We start from the raw sequence: 18,928 nt of genomic DNA, 5'->3' as shown, positions 1-18,928 counted from the left end.
TGCCTTAGCGAATGTCCGTCTCTGTCCCCATTTGCCCTCTTCGTTCTGGGCCCAGCTGAGGGAGATGGCTTTCGGTTCTGCTGCGAGCCCAGAAATGGAGCCCCACTGTCATTTAGAAACCTGGCAGCAAGTTCTGTGGCCAAACCCTGAATTGGCTGCATTGCCCACGACGCCGAAGTCACTTGAGGGGGAGAGTGGCTCACTCGTGGAGCTACATCCCTGAAAGACCATCTTCTGACCTGTCCTTATTTTGGCTAGTTGACTCGCGGCCCTCCAGATGTTATGGACTACAGTTCCCATCATCCCCTGCCCCACCTTTCCATCGCCCCAAGGAGGTACAAGTTAAATACAGAACTTGTTGTCATTGTGTAGTGGATGGGTGTCAAACTCGCGGCCCTCCAGATGTTATGGACTACAGTTCCCATCATCCCCTGCCAGCATGGGAACTGTAGTCCATAACATCTGAGACTTGCCAGTGCCCTATAATAATCCGTGAACACAAGTCCAGCTACCCTCCCCATGTTTATCATGCGTCTCTCCAGCCCAACCTCTTCTGGGAACATAAGTCGGTTCTGAGCTGTTGGGGTTGTAACTCATCAATCGAATGCAGAGATCTGCATCATCCTGAGACAGTAGGTGGCCCTTTGTCAAGGGTAGTTGGTACAGTCGACTCTCTGCCAGGTCGATTGTCTCCAGCTTCTTTGTACAACACACGGGTTTTGGATTCACCGCAGCTCGTCCAGGTGTTCAGAAAGGGGAGTGTAGAATGGATCAGTTTCTTGCCAACTTCTTTTTCTTGACACTTCATAGGATACGCTTAGCCAGATTTTTTTTTTTTGGCCTGCTGTCTGTCTTCCTCCCTACTTTAGCCCCTGACCCACGTTATATTCAGGTTGGTCTCACGATCTCCGTAGCTCAGCGAGTGGCCAGATAGGACTCCCTCCTTCGTATTTTATTAGTGGGGAAATTGGTGCGATTCAAGCACATTTTTTAAGCATTTTGTGGACTCTCTGCAGTCCTTGCAACAAGACTGTAAGGTTGGGGGTTGCCGTGGCAATGAGAGTGAGGCAGGACTTGAACCTGGGACCCTTCCCTCCTTGCTGTCACATGGTGGCCCTCCTTGTTCGGCCAGTTCTAGGTAGCTTTGACATCCCTTGCTGTATGATTGTTCCCAAATGTTAAGATCCTTCTTGGGAAATGGCTGAACTTCTGCCGCAGTGGCACCAGTAGATGGCAGAAGTCGATAACCATGTTCCTTGGCCAGCAGTAGAAATGCTCACTGTTGGGGTTTTCCTGAAACTTGTGTCTGTCGCTGCGAGGAGTTTGTGACAGCAACAGCAAAAGCCTTCTTGGAAAGGATGCACTCGTTGCCTGACTTCCAGTTTTAAAGCCCTGCAGTTTCGTTTAAGTGGCAGCCATGCGGCTGGGCCTCCGTTTTGTTCAGTTTGCCTTCTGCCAGGAACTTTTATTTTCCTCCTTGAGAGAACCAAAGGAAAGACAGAGTGATTGACCAAGGGTAACGCAGGAAGGCTGAGACCAAGAGGGCAGCTGGTCATCTCAGATTATGTGGAGTTTTGGATGACATCCTCGGACTCTGCCTCCTTCAGCAACAGAAACTTAAAGAGGGAATCTTCACCCTTTGCATGGAGAGTTCCGCAAAATAATCTTGTAATAAATTGCTGGAAAATTCTGGCACTGAAAACAGTATACACTTTAACAGGATTTTTTTTTTTTTTGGCTAATACCTAAATCCCGCAGGCCATGCCCCCGTGTAAGCATAAAAATAGCCAGCGGAGCAGCCTCGGACGACGAAGCCCAAATCGGCTTGCTGCAGCCAGTACCTCCAACGTGCTGTTTGGTTTTTAACTTTTTTCTTCCCTCGCACTTTGCTGATTCTACCTTTTTTTTTTAACATGCTCAGTATGGAGTTTGATTTTTTTTTTCTCCTCTAAGCTGCACCTTCTGAATTCCTTTGCAGGTTGATGCAATAAAGGAAAAGGTGAAAGTTGGTTCTTTTTCCATCTTTAAGTCTGGAGACTCTTAAGTCTAAGGAAATCTGCATGAGTTTTCTCTTTCCTACCTTTTTACTACACTGCTGCTGCTGCTTTCTCCCCCGCCCACGCCCCCTCCCCCCAACAAAAATCTCACTAAAGCCTCTGCAAGTTTAAAACCATAGTCATTTAGCCGTAGGACCAAACAGTAGACACTAATTGGCTAATGGACTCGGCAGGAAGGTCAGAAGCGATCGGTTGGATCACAGCGTGCCAGAGAAACGGCGAGGTGAGGTTGAATTCTGCACGCAAGGACGCTTGAAAGAAATTTGCAGCTGTCCGCAGTGCAACCATTAACGATACCACCCTGAAGCGTAGCAAGGGTGGCGATTGGGTTTTGCCCGTAATAGCCTCTTTTTTTACCTCCCTGCCAAGGGCTGTGATCCAGTGCCTGATCTCATGAGTCTTACTAATGTTTCTTGCTGACTGTAGGCGACAACCCAAATGCTAGCTGCTTTGAGGCCGGTCTCTCACGTTTAAGCAGGTGCCGGTCTCTCGTGGTTCCAGCGGGCTCCGCTGCCCCCTTTTGCTCCAAACCGAGGCCGCTTTCTCGGGTCCGCTTGCTCTGGTCGATCCTTTCTCACCTTGAATTCCTGGCACTCCATCCTAAACCGGAGCTCAGGCGCAAGACTCTCCAAAGTTCAGCCTGTTTGGGCTGATGGCATCTTGGGAACCTCAAGGCCGTCCCGTAAAAGTCGGCAGGGGAGATCTTTGCTTTGGCCCTTGGCCCCGTTCTCCCCTCGATGGCCCCTGACCCCGCTGGCAAACCTGCCTCAAACGTGTTGGGCGCCGACGCCCTCCAGCAGCTAGGCATTGGCGATGGTGAAAGTGTGGTGTGTGGAAAAAGGTACATGAACTGCAGTGTTTGCCATCTCGAACTGAGCATGTTCAACAGTCATTGTGATGTACATCTCACTTTCCCTGAAGCTGCAGAGCATTGCTGTGGGGGAGGGCTTGGGGGGGGGCGGGGGCTGTGTGCCGTGACCTTTCTCGGGAGGGGAGCCTGGTTGGCCGCCATCTCCAGCCTCACTCCTTGCTTCAGTTCTTTTGCCTTTTTTCCATGCACATGAAACACCGGAAGTATTAACATTGACTGCATGTGACTCTCTCTTTTTTTTTGTTTTGTTCTACTTCTTTTCCTTCCTCTGCAGCTTTATCGCAGTCTCTGTGGAAAAGCCTTTTTTTTTTAACAACAATTGTGTGCGCTTAATCAACCTGTCAGCAGGGCATCCAACAGTGTGGTTTGTGTCAATAAAAGAGCACTTTCTCTCGGCCCCTTCCCCTTGAAGCAAGCTTGCATTTGTTCATGGAGTGTTCTACACCCTTGTATTCAGAGGTGGGATCCAGCAGGTTCTCACAGGTTCCCGAGAGTAGGTTACTAATTATTTGTGTGTGCCGAGAGGGGGTTACTAATTGCTGATTTTGCCACGTGATTTTTGCCTTAGTGACGCCCCTCCTCTCAGCAGTAGCGCGCAGAACTTGAAGCAGTCTAGCAGGAGGTGCACCGGCGTGCGTGGCAGCCTGCGCCTGCGTGCATTCGTTTCCCACCCAAGGACCGGCACAGTGGCTGCGTTCTTGCCACAGCCCCGTCCAGGAATGCCCGCCCTGGAATGCCGGCCATGCCCGTCAGCGTGCCCACCCAGCCCCCATTGGCTCGCCCACGGTTGAACCCACCACCATGGGAACCTGTTACTAAAATTTTTGGATGCCGCCACTGCTTGTATTGTGTTTTTTTTTTCTCAAAAGAGTCGTTCAAACAGCCCAAAAATGGGCCACTTTTTGCAAGCTGGCCGGCTGCACGGCAGCTGTTCCTCTTTGCTTAGCTTGCGTTCCTCTGTGACGCGCACCTCTGTCTGGATCTCTGCTTCAGCGCCTCAAACGTTCCCAGCTTGTTCTGCCTGATTTCTGATATTCCTGAGCTGGAAGGACAGGGTTGGGATGAGCCAAGGGTTAACTCTGAAGGCTGGCACTTGCTGGGGAGAGTGTCCGGTTCTCCTAAGCCCCTCTTTTGTTCTAGAACCCTCTCTTGGTGGGGGAGGGCTCCGTGGCAGAGCCCAGAAGGTCCCCCATTACAACCCCTGGCAGGTGGCGTGAAAGACCTCCACCTGAGACTTTGGTGGCAGCAGCCACTGCCAGTCTTGGAGTGGACAGCTTTGACCTTGGCCAGACGGACCAATGGCGTGACTCCAGTGGGTAAAGGCAGCTTCGTGTGTTTTGTTTTGGTGTGAGCTTGCCAGCTGATCGGAAGGCTATGGCTGGTGGGCCTGGGTCTGTGGCTCAGCCCTGCACAAATGGCAGGTGTGGCGCTTGTGCCTTTATGTTTTGCACCTACGAAGAGGGAGTTGGCGCTTCGAAACTGAAGTCGGAATCGTCTCGCGAGCACCCGTAGAGACTTTAGCGAGGTATTTTATGGCCGGGCTTGGCTCCGCCAGTGTTGGTCCGCTTCGTTTCTGTACAATCAGCGGGGATGTTAAGGCGCTTAGAACCGGGATGGCTAGAGTGCTACGCGAGGCTCCAGGTCATCTCTTTGCCGCAGTTAGCTGGCTTCCCGAGTCTGGCACTTCTGAAAGCCTTTGAGGGCCAGCTAGCAGAAGAGATGGATTCCAGCTAGGTGAGAATCCAGTGAACCCTGGTTCCTAAGGAAAGGAATATCACATTTTTGCCTCTGGAGAGGTAGACTCGGGAGGGGGTGGCTGTAGCAGTCAGGAGTGCTCCTGGAGTTGTCCCGTTCACTCCCACTGCACAAATTGAGAGGGATTCTGAAACGGGACACAAGTAACTGCTGGACTTCTTTCCAGAGGGTTGCTTGATACTGGCCTGTAGGCTGAGTCTCAGCATCCATGTTGCTTTAAACCAGCGGTTCTCAACCCATGAATTGCGTGACCGCTTTGAAGTCGAGCGACCTTCCTTTCTACGAATTCTGGGAGTAGCCCTAAGACTCTCTGCATCAGTGTTCTCCATCTGTAAAATGGATAAATGTTAGGGTTGGGGGTCACCACAACATGAGGAGGTGTATTAAAGGGTCGCAGCAGTAGGAAAGTTGAGAACCACTGCTTTAAACAAACAGCAACGATCCACCTCTTAAGCCAGTGGTGGCGAACCTATGGCACGGGTGCCAGAGGTGGCACTCAGAGCCCTCTCTGTGGACACGCACAAACAGAGCCCCGCCCCCCCCACATCTAGGTTGGCCTGGGCCTCTGGGCTCGATTATTAGCATTAAACCTAAGACCTATAGTTTTTGGGGAGACAGTGTAGGTAACCCTGTTAAAGCTGGTGCAACCCCACTGATTTTCATCGCTAAGAACTAAAGCACAACTCCTTTACCTGGGTGTAAACACGTTTGCTGGCAATGGGGGCTTGATTGCTGAGTAAACTCATTCTAGAATTATTGATTCACCGTTGGAAGAGTTGCAGCAATTGCTTCCAACCTCACAACCACCGACTACCGCCAATCTTGCTCCCCAAGTAGCACGCATCACTGGAGCCAACTGTTTTCTCTTAAACTAAACTTCACAACCTCCTAGCATTCAGGTTAAATTGCTGTGTTGGCACTTCCGCGATAAATAAGTGGGTTTTGGGTTGCAATTTGAGCACTTGGTCTCAAAAAGGTTCGCCATCACTGTCTTAAGTAGACATGCTGCTCGTCAGGTACAGAGATAGAGTGCTCACTGGCCCCGCACTGAAGTGGCTTTTGCCCCTGATCCTATAGACCGGGGAGGCACGTAGGAGGCCTGATCCTAAGCTTTTGCCCAGGGGCTGCCAGCCCCCCTCCTTTCAGGCAGGAGTGCCGGAAACCCCCTCGGGCGCACTTCTGGGTTAGCCTGCCATGCTATGGAAATGGCCACGCGAATGCCACCGGAAGCTAGACCTGGGCCAGGTTCTGCAAGGGCCTTCCCAGGGTTTGGAGTCCCGTCTTAAGATTTCAACACACACACCGAGCTTGCAGCGCAGGGATGAGGCACATCCTGTCATGCTCACTGCGCAGGGTGAATGGCTACGGTCACGTCAACTAGCATGGGATCCTGGGTATTTTGCAAGTTGGCTGTGAGCATGCTCAGGGGAAACTACAAACCAGTCCTGTTGCATGTCTAGATACTGTGATGACCACTTTCAGTGGGGTTATGTTGCAGGAGGGAGACGGGGTCTCCTGTTTCTGGATTCGAGAGGGCCCTACTTGTGAAAGATCCTTGCATTAACTGAACTACGTGCTGGCCTGTTCATGGGAAATTCCCGATGTGGCCCACCGATGCCAAACAGGCTGCCTGGCTTAGTTAACGAACGCTCAATCTGAGATCCATATTGACACTGGAACTAGGAAGGAGGGTTGCAGCACAGCTTCTGATACGAAGGTAGACGTGGAGTGCATGATCTGAGGCAGAAACAGCTGCAGGGGCCTCAGCATATTTCCAAGGAAAATTAAAACTCACCTTCAACTTTTTTTTGCAAAGATCGGATTTGAACTTCTTCCAAAAAACACCGGGGGGAGAAGGCAGGGTGCATTTGTTTACCCCCAAAGACCTTGACTTAACTGTCCCCACAGCAAATCCACACTGCTGGGGGGAGTAACTGCTTCGAGGCATATCCAGTCTGTGAGTCACCTGCTCCAAACCCCTCACTGCGCATTCCAAAGATGGCTAGAGGGAAAGGTAGTTTGTTAATGGAGTTAAGTAGCGGGTCTCGAAAAGGAATTGGCGCCAGTGGCTGGATGGCAGCCGTTACCGCTTGACTTATTCCCCGAAGTTCATTGCTCCCATTACACTCTTTTGGGCCGATGGCTTCCATCTAGGAGAATCAGGTCCCACGGAAGTCCATGCCCCAGGAGGCTTCCAAAATCTACCCAGTTGGTTTGGCTGAGAGGCCAAAGCTCTTTCGAGCCAAGCCCACGAGCAGACGGCACTGAGCCAACTAAAATGGCAGTGCATGAAGATAGCGCTAGAGATGTACGGAGGGAAGCCCAATTTCTTGAGTGTTCTCAGTGCTAAACCCCAGTCCAAGCTGGACCTGTTGAATGCTAACCTGGACGGGGAAGGCTCCAGAACCATCCTCCTTACTTTCATCTCCGGCAAGTGTCACGTGCGGACGGTCCTTTTAGCAGTCCCATCGTTAACTTTCCTCCCCCCCCCGCAAAACCTTTGTCAATAAGTGGCCGCCTGTCTCTGACCGTGTTACACGCCCACTGAAGGCTTTTCCACTTCTCTGCCAGACCGCATAGGACGTGAGCTGTGGGGGTGTGGGTTTGCCTAATTTCTGGTGCTCTTCTGTCTTCCCAGGTGGATAAGCTGGACGCCTCAGAGTCGCTGAGGAAAGAGGAGGAACAAGCAACAGAGACGCAGCCCATCGTTTATGGTAATGACCCGCTGATTGTTTGGCAGCTAGATCTCGGAGGGGCTTCCTTGCGTGGTTGTGCTGTGGATCTCGGGTTCGTGTTTTTAAAAGGGGATTTGGGGGTCAACAGGAGGCTTCCTCGAGCTGCGACCAGACCCTGTTCAGTGCTGCCAAGTTGAAAGCACAAGACAAGTGTATAAGAACATGCACCTTTAAGTCATGTGACTCTTGCTGGCTAGGTCATATGTCTGTAACCTGTGGCTCTCCAGATGTTCATGGACTACAATTCCCATCAGCCCCTGCCAGCATGGCCAATTGGCGGGGGGTTGGTTTGGCTGAGAGGCCAAAGCTCTTTTGAGCCAAGCTGACAGGGGCTGATGGGAATCGTAGTCCATGAACATCGGGCACCAGAGTTGGACACCCCTGCTTTAGGATCTCCACTCCTTACGCAGTAAAGTCAGTTAGATTTTCCTCTGTGCACCTCCCACAATGGAGGCCGGGTTGAAGGCGGCACAGAGCAAGGCCGCTGCCGCCGCAGTAACACCACATCTTCAGTTGTGAGAGATGATGGCCATTCTCTTCTCTGAGGCAGGGAACATCCTGCCACAAATACTTGTGGGGACGAATGAGGGAGGGGGCGGTAACCCCCTGACTGGCTACAAGAGTCAGTGTGGTGTGGTGGTAAAAAGCAGTGGGCCAGGAGAATCAGGTTTGATTCCCCGCTCCTCCACGTGAGCAGCGGACTCTTGTCTGGTGAACTGGATGCGTGTCCCTGCTCTTCCACGTGAAGCCTTTTGGGTGACCTTGGGCCAGTCACAGTTCTTTGGAACTCTCTCAGCCCCACCCACCTCACCAGGTGTCTGTTGTGGGGAGAGGAAGGATCTTGTAAGCCGCCTTGAGTCTCCTTACAGGAGAGAAAGGCAGGGTATAAATCCAAACTCTTCTATATCGAAGAGGTATCCTAACTAGGTTACAAGTTGGCATTCTTCCTTCCACGATGGCAGTGTCAGGCTCTCAAACGTGGAAATAACAGAGACCGTAGGAAAGTCCTAAAGCAGTTTATTTCTAACAACGCGTAGAGTAACAAAAGAAAGCTGAATCTGAGCTCTCCAGCTTAGATCCAGAGATTATATCCTTCAACCCCCCTCCCCCCCCCAATTGTCCCACACCAAATGCGCTTTACAAATTCCACAACATTTGCACTACAGAGCTTCAAAGAACCTGGGAACCGTATTGTCGAAGGCTTTCACGGCCGGAATCACTTGGGTGCTCTGTGGTTTCCAGGCTGTATGGCCGTGTTCTAGCAGCATTCTCTCCTGACGTTTCGCCTGCATCTGTGGCTGGCATCTTCAGAGGAATCTTCCTCTGAAGATGCCAACACAAATTAACTTTCAAACCCTTAACTCAATACAGCACCCACCTGAACCGTTCGCACCTTCTTGCAGGGGAGCTGGCGCCAGGGAGTTGCTAGGAAGGGAAGAGGGAAACAGAAAAGCAGTTACAGGAAAACATTTGCAATTCTTACACAGCAAGACGTCTGGGCACTGACAGGCCAGGGCCTGACAGGCAGAAGCTGCTGCCCTCTAAGCTAGAGCCGGGTTGGCTTGATTCGAAACGTGTCCAACTCTTTTATTCAGCGTTGGTGCTTTTTTTATCACCCCGTGCTGCTGACCGGCTTCCGTTTGGCCGCTGACCGTGTCCTCTTTCTCCCTCCTCCAGGTCAGCCACAGCTCATGTTGACGGCCGGCCCCAGCGTGGCGGTCCCCCCGCAAGCACCTTTCGGCTACGGCTACACTGCGCCTCCCTACGGGCAGCCTCAGCCCGGCTTTGGGTACACCATGTGAGGAGCAAAGTCTGTCTGGAGTGAGCATCAATGTTGAACCGCCACCGTCCCCGCCCCCCCCCCCGCCCAACTCAACAGGGAAAAGCTTTGTGTCCTTGTAACCCTACTTCATGAAGGACTGTTGTTTTGTTCCCCCCCCCCGTGCAAGCTCTTTGGATCCCATTTAGTGTAATCCGTTTTTCACATTCCACAGGCCACTTAGAACTCCTCCTCCCCAAATGGGAATAGTTTCCAATGTTCCAAGTGGGCTTTCTCTCCCCATCCCACCCCACGCCCTTTGGTTTTGTTGTGTTTCGGTTTATTTGGTTTATTTGCAAGACCGCTTCTCGACATGAAACCCGGTCTCTAGTGACGATTCCAATTTGCACTCTGTAACGTTTAAACTCTCTTCTTGAATCTCTCTTTAAGTTCAGTGTGTATGCGCAGCTTACAAAACAATATGTACTGTCGTATCTAAAATGCATTTAAAGGCCTCATCTTGTATTCCGAAGGGGGAGGAAGAAAAGCGGAGAGAAGAATTTGGATTTGGTGTTGAAACACTAAACAGGCACGTCCTACCCAGGTTGGGTGGCCGCGCTCTTTACAGGAAAACAAGAAATTCCAGTTGCGTACAAGCACCTTCCCTGAATTTTAAAACAAACCTAGTAAAGTTTCCCGTTCGACCTATGCAGAATCCAGTTACTCATAGAGGAAATGCTAGATCTTCGCTCACTCCGTATGTACCAATTGCCCTCCTGTTGTGCTGTGCCCTGTGCTTTCATGTGGGGACCATTTCTTTTTTCTTTCTTTTTTTAATTTTCTATTTGAGGAGCAAGAGAACCAGTGAATCCAATCTGTGTGTATTTGACTAATCCTGCCCCGAGGTTTGTGTATGTTGGATATTGTGGTGTTCAAGATCACTTTTTTTCCCGAGTGTACAGAAGAGAGTGGAAATCAAAAACGAGGGGGAGGGGTGGAAAAAAAAACTTTAATTGCTGTTCAGTTATGTTTGTGCAATTTAAAATGGCTCAAATTGAAAAAAATAATAATAAATAACTGGACTGTGGAAATCCTCTATAGTAGTTTTTCAGTATGCATCTCTCTTCAAACTCCTTGGCTACAGACGCACCCGGCCTCAAAAAAACAGACAGGTTGAACAGTGTTCTAAAAGGTCAAAGGGCAGGACCAACAGCTTTGCATAATACCAAATTTATTTCTGTGGAGACGATTGGCAGGCATCTTGCACTGAAGAGACTGCGTGAGGAAATGTGTATTATAAATGCTTGGGACTCTATACCGGCGTGGGAGAAAGATGTGATAGCACTTTGCAACGATTGGCTGTGAGCTGAGCCAACGGCAGTGTCTTCTAACCCAGGTGAAAGAAAGAAAAATAAAACCTCTTTAGGGTTGTAGTTTTGAGTGTTCCAATTTAAATTTGACAAAAAAAGAGATCATGTTATAGGTATGTTAAGTTGCCTTAATATATTTAGCTTCAAAATAAAGTTGACTTCAATGTTCAGCACTGTTGAATACTGTCATGTTTGTCATGTGCAAGAGAGACCCAGTCGCCGAGAGAGGAAAGAAGCCGTTTTTCAGAGCCCGGTTCTTGCAGATCGTCTCAGGGCAGCAGGGGTCTGATCCCCCTTTTCAGAGCGTGAAAGAGACAACCCAAAGGAGGGATACCTCTAAACCAGGGGTGTCCAACTCTGGTGCCCCAGATGTGCATGGACTGCGATTCCCATCAGCCCCTGACAGCACAGCCAATTGGCCAATTGGCTGTGCTGACAGGGACAGATGGGAATCATAGTTCGTGAACATCTGGGGCACCAGAGTTGGACACCCCTGCTCTAAACCATACCACAGACATAACAGGCTGAACCAACAGCTGATGGTTGTGGGTATCCAGGCAGGTGTAAGAATGGTGGGTCAGCCATGGTGGAAAGGGATACACTCACAATCAACATACTATACCAGTGGTGGCGAACTTATGGCACGGGTGCCAGAGGTGGCACTCAGAGCCCTCTCTGTGGGCACACGCACCCAGAGTTCATCAAGTGGGCGGGGCAAAAAATCACCCCCCCCCACACACACACACATCTAGGTTGGCCTGGGCACAACTCTTTACCTGGGAGTAAGCTCGATTGCTGGCAATGGGGCTTGCTTCTGAGTAAACCCTACTAGGGTCGTGATTCACCCATTTGAAGTGTTGCATGGTTGCTTCACCAAGCTTACGCGCACCTCGGAGCCAACCATTTTTTCTAAACTAAAACCTCAGTATTCAGGTTAAATTGCTGTGTTGGCACTTTGCAATAAAAAGTGGATTTTGGGTTGCAATTTGGGCACTCGGTCTCGAAAAGGTTCGCCATCACTGTACTATACGGAGCAATATAATCAAATGGGGAAAAAATGGTGATGAAATAATCGGTCTGTTTTATCATTAAGCCCAATGTTAGTATATATAGTTGCACGACTATAAACAAAAATGTTGAATGCGGTGCGTAGTTGCACTCTGCAAACCAACCAGATTTAACAATCAATGCTGTAGAAATGTACAAGGTGCACATTAGCACTCTAACAATATATAAAATACAATTCAAAAGTCCAATGTAGATTTACTTTGCACCACAGTTTACATTTTTGCATATATTAAAATTGGGCTTCAAGAAAAGGGATTATTTCACCATTTTCTTCACATTTGATTATATGGTTCCACATAATACGTGGATTGTGAGCATAACTTTTTTTGTACTGATCCCAAAGTCTTTCATGGCGGAAAGGGTTGGTGGTAGCTAAAGAAAAAGGGATACCTGATTCCAGCTGAAGTATGAAATTGCACTTCTTGTGGGAGAAATGGCACAGCTGTTCCATGGGAGGCTTTGAGGACGAGTGGCCAACCAGACTCCTGCTTTGAAGTGGAGAACTTAACTGGATACCCTGTTTCCCCGAATATAAGACATCCCCGGAAAATAAGACGTAGTAGAGGTTTTGCTGAAGTGCGAAATATAAGGCATTCCCCCAAAAGTAAGACGTAGCAAAGTTTTTGTTTGGAAGCATGCCTGACGAACAGAACACAGAAAAATAAGACATCCCCTGAAAATAAGACATAGCGCATCTTTGGGAGCAAAAATTAATATAAGACACTGTCTTATTTTCGGGGAAACACGGTAGTTGGAATGCAGTTATGCTGGCTGCTATAAACGGATGATTAGCGGTTTTGAAGGTGATGGATTGTTAAAATAAGAACAGTGAGACTTTTATCAGTAGTAGTTCTAAAGATCCTATTTTACCAAGGTAGTTAATGGCCAAGTGGTAAGTACTCTTGTAGTTCATATTCGGTGCAGAAGGAACTGGGGGGGTCCTTACGGAATATACACCTTGCGCTTTGGTGAATTTCTCTCTGTGTAATTCTGATGACATACAGACTTTTAAGTACAAGTAAACTTTTAAATGGCCAAAAAAAAGGGAACTTAATGGGACATTTGGTAGAGCATCCCGGGAACTCCGTCTGTTATCAGCATGACCAAGTTCTGGCAACCACATTGGAACGGTTGGATCAGTGGGCTAACACCCTTCTGCATGCCCTGTTTGGGGGCGGCGGGGACGGAACATGGATGAGAAGGGGTCAGGCTCAGGGTAGGTCTGCAACTCCCAAGCGAAAGACAGACGCCTCATGGCAGACACTTCGGGGAAATAGAGCCCACTTTGCCAGACGCATGACGTGAGTCCTCGGGGCGTACTGATACATGTACACAAATGGCATAAAATGTTCCCAAGCTTGTAAGATAAGCATCAGGACAGTACAAAAGAGCTGCAATGGGTGATTGGCCATCCTAATCAAGCTAAGCAAGTGAGTATCTCTAGCAGCTGAGAAAAGTGTGGTCTCAAGTGAATCAACTTTTAATTCACAGTGTTGGTCACCTTGGAGTTCTCCTTTGAGCAATGTTGACTTCCAGGTCAACCCATGGCCCAGGGGGAACTGAAAACCACCACAGATTTCTGCCTGTTGCTCTTTTGATTTATTTGTTTGCATAAAGGTAGGCAGTATCTCTTGCGCCAAGACCTTTTAATCCTGCTGTTCAGTTCCTTGCTGCTTTCTCTCTCTCTGTGTGTCTCTCTCTTTTTTTGCAGTAAAGTCGCAAATACAAGAGATGAAGAGTGGTGGTTTTCCATTTTCTGTCTCTGCGCAGCTCCCCTGGCATTCCTTGGTGGCCTCCCATCCAAATGTTAATCAGACCCCACCCTTCTTAGCTTCAAAATCGGATGAGACTGGCTAGCCTTGGCTATCCAGGTCAGGACTTGCATATACTCGTCTGGCTGAGAATCTGCTGAAGTAGTCTCCGACTCCCAAAAGTTTAAGCTATAATCTTGTGGTGAAAAGGGCTTTCCAGGCAAGAGACGTTCGGAGGTGGCTTGCCCTCCCCTGCCTCCTCACGGGCTGAGATAATTCCGAGAGAACTATGACTAGCCCAAGGTCACCCTGCTGGCTTCATGTGGAGGAGTGGGGAATTGAACCCAGTTCTCCAGATTAGAGTCCGCCGTTCTTAACCATACACCCACACTGTATTATCGAAGGCTTTCACGGCCAGATTCAACCGGTTCTGGTGGGTTTTCCGGGCTGTGTGGCCGTGGTCTGGTGGATCACGGCCACACAGCCCGGAAAACCCACCAGAACCATATACCACCCTGGCTCTCGGGCTACAATCTTACTCATAATTGGGGAAGAATTGTTTCCCAGACTGGAGACGCAGTCTCTCAATAATGTGGGGAAAATTAGCTCAGAGCAGGCTTCTTATTAATATTGCAAGAGGCCAGGTAGGGAATCTTTCATACCAAAGTATACGAAGATCAGCTCCTGGAAGAAAATCCACAGAGAGGGATATAATGCCAATTTGACCATCTGTATTATAGGGGTTAGAGATTCACAAGTACTTGATGCAATGTAATAACACACACAGAGTTCCTAAGATATAAACATGTTGGAAAATATGTTAGGCTTCGCTTTAGATTTTTTCATAAACATTGGACGAAGCACAAATAGTCAAACTTCTGTTGCTAAGGCTACTTGACGCTGAAAACCAACTGCTTTCTACTCAGCACACGAAGGGCATTTTACCGGAGGGCTCCTACCTTCTCCCCTTCAGCAAAGGGCTACCAAGGTATTTCTACAATATATCTTCGCCGTACCTCCAGCGTACCTTAATGCTAGCCGTACTGGAACGTCCACCGGCAGTCCTGAAGCGGCGAATTTCTCGATCCATACCAACAAAGAACGTGTCCCTGCTCACAAAAAGCCATCGAAACAATTGAGCACATCCTCCTAGATTGCGAACTATATGCTTCATCTAGAAGACAATATATAGACCCACATACTGAGAACTATGCCTACTCATCAGACAAGATCAAATCTTTCTATCTGCTTTGTGATCAGTCTCCTCAGTTGGACGTTGCCAAATTCCTGGCGCTGGCACAACAGATTCGCCACAGATTTTAGTTTATTTATTTATTGTTTTAACTGCTGGAAATGTCTGAACCTACTTATTTTTAACTTGATTCTCCTCAACCTCTCTGTTGTATTTTAAACTCATGCCAATAAAAGGTTGATGATGATGATGATGATGATGATGATGATGATGATGATGATGATGATGATGATGATGATGATGATGATGATGATGGAAAATAGGTTTGGAATACAAAGGGGCATGGGATCTCTCAGATCTTCTTCACATAGCGATCGGGTCATGACATGAAGACGATCCGGGGCTCAAAACCAAACGGCCATTGGCTGGTTCCAGGGGGCAAAGCATTGGGCGCAGTGGCAAAGACGGAAATGTGTCAATGGCGCTGGGTGATTAGCCATTTGGAGGGTAGGATATTTATAGGGTGAAGAACCACCTTTGTGGGGCGGGGTGTGTGTGTCAGGACTACCTTTGGGAGGTGTTGGGATAACCTGGGATGAATTGTTTGGGAAACAATAGAGTGCATTGTAAGGTGGTCAGGAGACGTTAGTGACAGAAGGGAGTATCTGGGTTAAGATAACCAGAGCAGGCAATGTCATCAGAGGTCCTTTTGTGTCTGGAAATGAGTATCCATTCAGCAGGGCTGCTGCATGGTGTTGAGGATGCGTTCTTTGGTCTGTGTAGCTGAAAATGTGCTGCTGTGGCAAGCAAACAGACCTTGAGAACAGAAAGAAAAAAACATTCCTGGAAATCCCTTGTAGGTAGACCTGGCTATTGCCAGAGAACGGGCTCCCCATCTCTTCAATGCCAGCATCACACTTAAGGTTGGTACACGGGCAGGGATATCTGTGAATAAGCACACACACAAACACACACCCCGCTATGCCAGGGCGGTATGGTAACAGAATGGACAGCAGAGGGCGCTGGAGGCTCCGTTTCCATCCTGTTGCCCTTAAGGCAACTCTGGCTGCGGCGCTAGCAGCAAAACACGCCACTTTTCTTACATGCTGTTGCATCAGTTGCTTTCTTGCATAAACTTCAGGTGGAAGCAGTTGCTAATGTATCCACCCTTGTGTCCCCCCCCCCAAGTTGGCCTGTCTCTTATTCCCTCATGAGCACCTGCCGAATTACATTTCAGAGTTTCAGCCAGCGTGCCTCTGTTCCCCGAGATGCGGAATCAGCTACCGCAAGTCGACCCAGTGGAAATGTTATTGGACAATCCTCTGTACCACTCAGCAAGCTATATATCCTGTAGCAGTGGCGTAGGAGGTTAAGAGCTCGTGTATCTAATCTGGAGGAACCGGGTTTGATTCTCCGCTCTGCCGCCTGAGCTGTGGAGGCTTATCTGGGGAATTCAGATTAGCCTGTGCACTCCCACACACGCCAGCTGGGTGACCTTGGGCTAGTCACAGCTTCTCGGAGCTCTCTCAGCCCCACCCACTTCACAGGGTGTTTGTTGTGAGGGGGGAAGGGCAAGGAGATTGTAAGCCCCTTTGAGTCACCTACAGGAGAGAAAGGGGGGATATAAATCCAAACTCTTCTATAGTGGTTAAGAGCAGGTGGATTCTAACCTGGAGAACTGGGTTTGATTCCCCACTCCTCCCCCTGAGTGGCAACACTGAATCTCCCATTCAATTCCAAATAATTTATTTTTTTTAAAAGTCCTAGCCCCAATACTGTTCCTTGCAGGAAAACACTGCTCCCCCTCCCCTCTATTGCAAGGACTGTACATTCAACCCCGTTTGCTTAGAGTAACAGAATAGAAAGGGGTCAAACAAGACTAACTCCACCCTCTTCCGAGTTCCTGCCCGGCACTGGTGAATGAGTACAATCATCTCTTTCTTGCTGAAGGCAAATAAAATATTTCCGGCTCGAACATGCGAAGCCACAAGAACAACAATCCAAATATGAACCCAATCTATTGGAGGATTCTGAGTGTTTGTGCAGCGCAGTCTGTGTAAAAGCTGGTCATGATCACAGTAATCTACAGTGATCACGTTAATCCTTCAAGCAGTCCGAGATACCCGGGACAGAGGAAGAGGGGGTGCTTTTATGGTTGAGACTTGAGACCGGTCGACTCCTGCTCACGGCTTATTCTTAAGCATGATACTTTCTCAGCTGCGCAAGGACCCCGTGCAACTTTATCCTGCACTGACTTCACAGGTGGAGACTCCTTGCAGGAAATCATGCATGCGTGTAGGATAAATAGGAGAGGCTGAAATGCTCTTTCCAAGAATCCAGCTGCCCTGTTGGGTGACGTATCCGCCATCCCCTCACAAAGCAGATCTCCCCACTTTATCGTACTCGTTTGTCATTACTAATTTGTAGGGACGTTGCATCGTTCTTGTGTTCGATTTATACTGCGCCCTCCCCTGTAGGGGACACATGGATGTTGTTTGAGTCAAGTTTGGCCTACAGTTGACGGGACATCGGATCTGAAACAAACACAGTCCCTGTGTGAACCATGATCAATGAAGGAAACGATAACCGTGAAGGCGCCAGCCACAGATGCAGGTGAAACGTGAGGAGAAAATGCTACTGGAACATGGCCAGACAGCCCGGAAACCCCACAACACCCCAGTGATTCCGGCTGTGAAAGCCTTCGACAAGGCATCGAAACGATAACTGCTCTTGCGCACAGCTGCTCCGTCATGCTGAGAACATAACATGCATATCTCATGGGTGCTGTGCATCGCTTCAACTTTTAATCCCAAAATGCACGGATGCGGAGTTTGGGAATGTTGAGCAGTATCTTATCTTCCATGTGTGGGAGGTACAGTGTTTTTCCCACATTCCTCTCTGATTCCGTAGTTCTTTCTGATGTTGCGGAAATCATGCCTGGGTTTTCAGGATTCAGGCAGAGTAACAGCAAAAGTTGGTGGGCTAGAGCAGTGATGGCGAACCTTTTCGAGACCAAGTGCCCAAATTGCAACCCAAAACCCACTTATTTATCGCAAAGTGCCAACGCGGCAATTTAACCTGAATACTGAGGTTTTAGTTTAGAAAAAATGGTTGGCTCCGAGGCGTGCGTTACTCGGGAGTAAGCTTGGTGGTAGTTGGTGGCTTTGCTTTGAAGCAACCGTGCAACTCTTCGAACGGGTGAATCACGACCCTAAGAGGGTTTACTCAGAAGCAAGCCCCATTGCCAGCAACCGAGCTTACTCCCAGGTAAAGGATAGTGCTTTAGTTCCTACATGAAAATCAGTGGGGTTTAACCTTCATTGCTTCCCCAAAACGAGGTCTTAGGTTTAATGCTAATACTCGAGCCCAGCAGCCCAGGCCAGCCTAGATGTTGGAGGGGGGCGATCTCCCCCCCCCCCACATGACAAACTGTTTGCGTGTGCCCACAGAGAGGGCTCTGAGTGCCACCTCTGGCACCCGTGCCATAGGTTCGCCACCACTGGGCTAGAGTGAGGCAGGGGAAAGGGGTAAAACTGCCCCTCCCTGAAGGAACTCGTACCTGAGATTTCTTCTCCTCCTCCCTTACTCTGCGTTCCCCCCCTCCCCCACACACACACACCCCTGTGGGGCCCTTGGTCTGCACAGATCCTGCAAGGATCTTTCTGGGGGCTGGAAGGAGCTGCAGCAACTGATCAGACTATAGGAAAAGTACACCTTCTACACGGGAGCGGTAGGATACGGCCCACTTCGAGCAGCAGCTGGACGAACACTGGTCAGGAATGCTCTAGTCTGATCCTGCACTATGCAGGGGGCTGGACTAGATGGCCTGTTTGGCCCCTTGCAACTCTATGATTCACTACCCTAAACCAACACGTGGCTGTTTCCCAGGCTGTGGGACTCCATTCAAGATCCACTTCTAGGCAGCTATCTCAGAAGGCTACTGGTGTGTCACGTGCTCGTGTGGGTTACATGCCCTGTTGGGAGAATGGTCGCCGAAGTGCCGTGATGGTTTGAATGATCCAGATGTGTTTTATAATCAATGAACTTTAGATCAGCTGTTATTAATGGGCCCTGTGTCTCTTCTGAGTTTGTGCTAGGTGTCTGCCAAAGGCAATTAGATGCATGAGCCCAGCAACTTCCAAAGGCAATTAGATGCATGAGCCCAGCAACTTCCTTCTCACACCAAGCGCCCAAGTGTTTAAGAGGCGCACCTTGGATCTTTCTACACTTTCTCTAGATGGACGCTTTCCAGAAAGTGAATTCTCCTGTTCCGGAATGTTCCCCCATACTGCCCACAGGGCCAGATTTAGATCTTTGCAGCCATGCAAATATCCACGACACCCTGAAGAATATGCTCAGAATAATAATTT

The 18,928-nt window shown here is 49.1% G+C and overlaps 1 protein-coding gene across 1 annotated transcript in view; it reads left to right on the top strand.

Moving 5' to 3' along the window:
* Positions 1 to 10,720, top strand: part of CLTC (clathrin heavy chain) — a 72,083-nt gene extending 61,363 nt beyond the window's left edge. The window contains 3 exon segments of the mRNA XM_048519374.1: positions 1,979 to 1,999; positions 7,322 to 7,397; positions 9,096 to 10,720. Coding sequence (XP_048375331.1) covers positions 1,979 to 1,999; positions 7,322 to 7,397; positions 9,096 to 9,220 — 222 coding nt within the window. The 3' untranslated portion in view covers positions 9,221 to 10,720.
* Positions 10,721 to 18,928: the final 8,208 nt, after the last annotated feature.

The sequence above is a fragment of the Sphaerodactylus townsendi genome, linkage group LG16, assembly GCF_021028975.2.
Source record: "Sphaerodactylus townsendi isolate TG3544 linkage group LG16, MPM_Stown_v2.3, whole genome shotgun sequence".
Lineage (NCBI taxonomy): Eukaryota > Metazoa > Chordata > Lepidosauria > Squamata > Sphaerodactylidae > Sphaerodactylus > Sphaerodactylus townsendi.
This window is presented reverse-complemented; position numbering and strand designations above follow the sequence as displayed.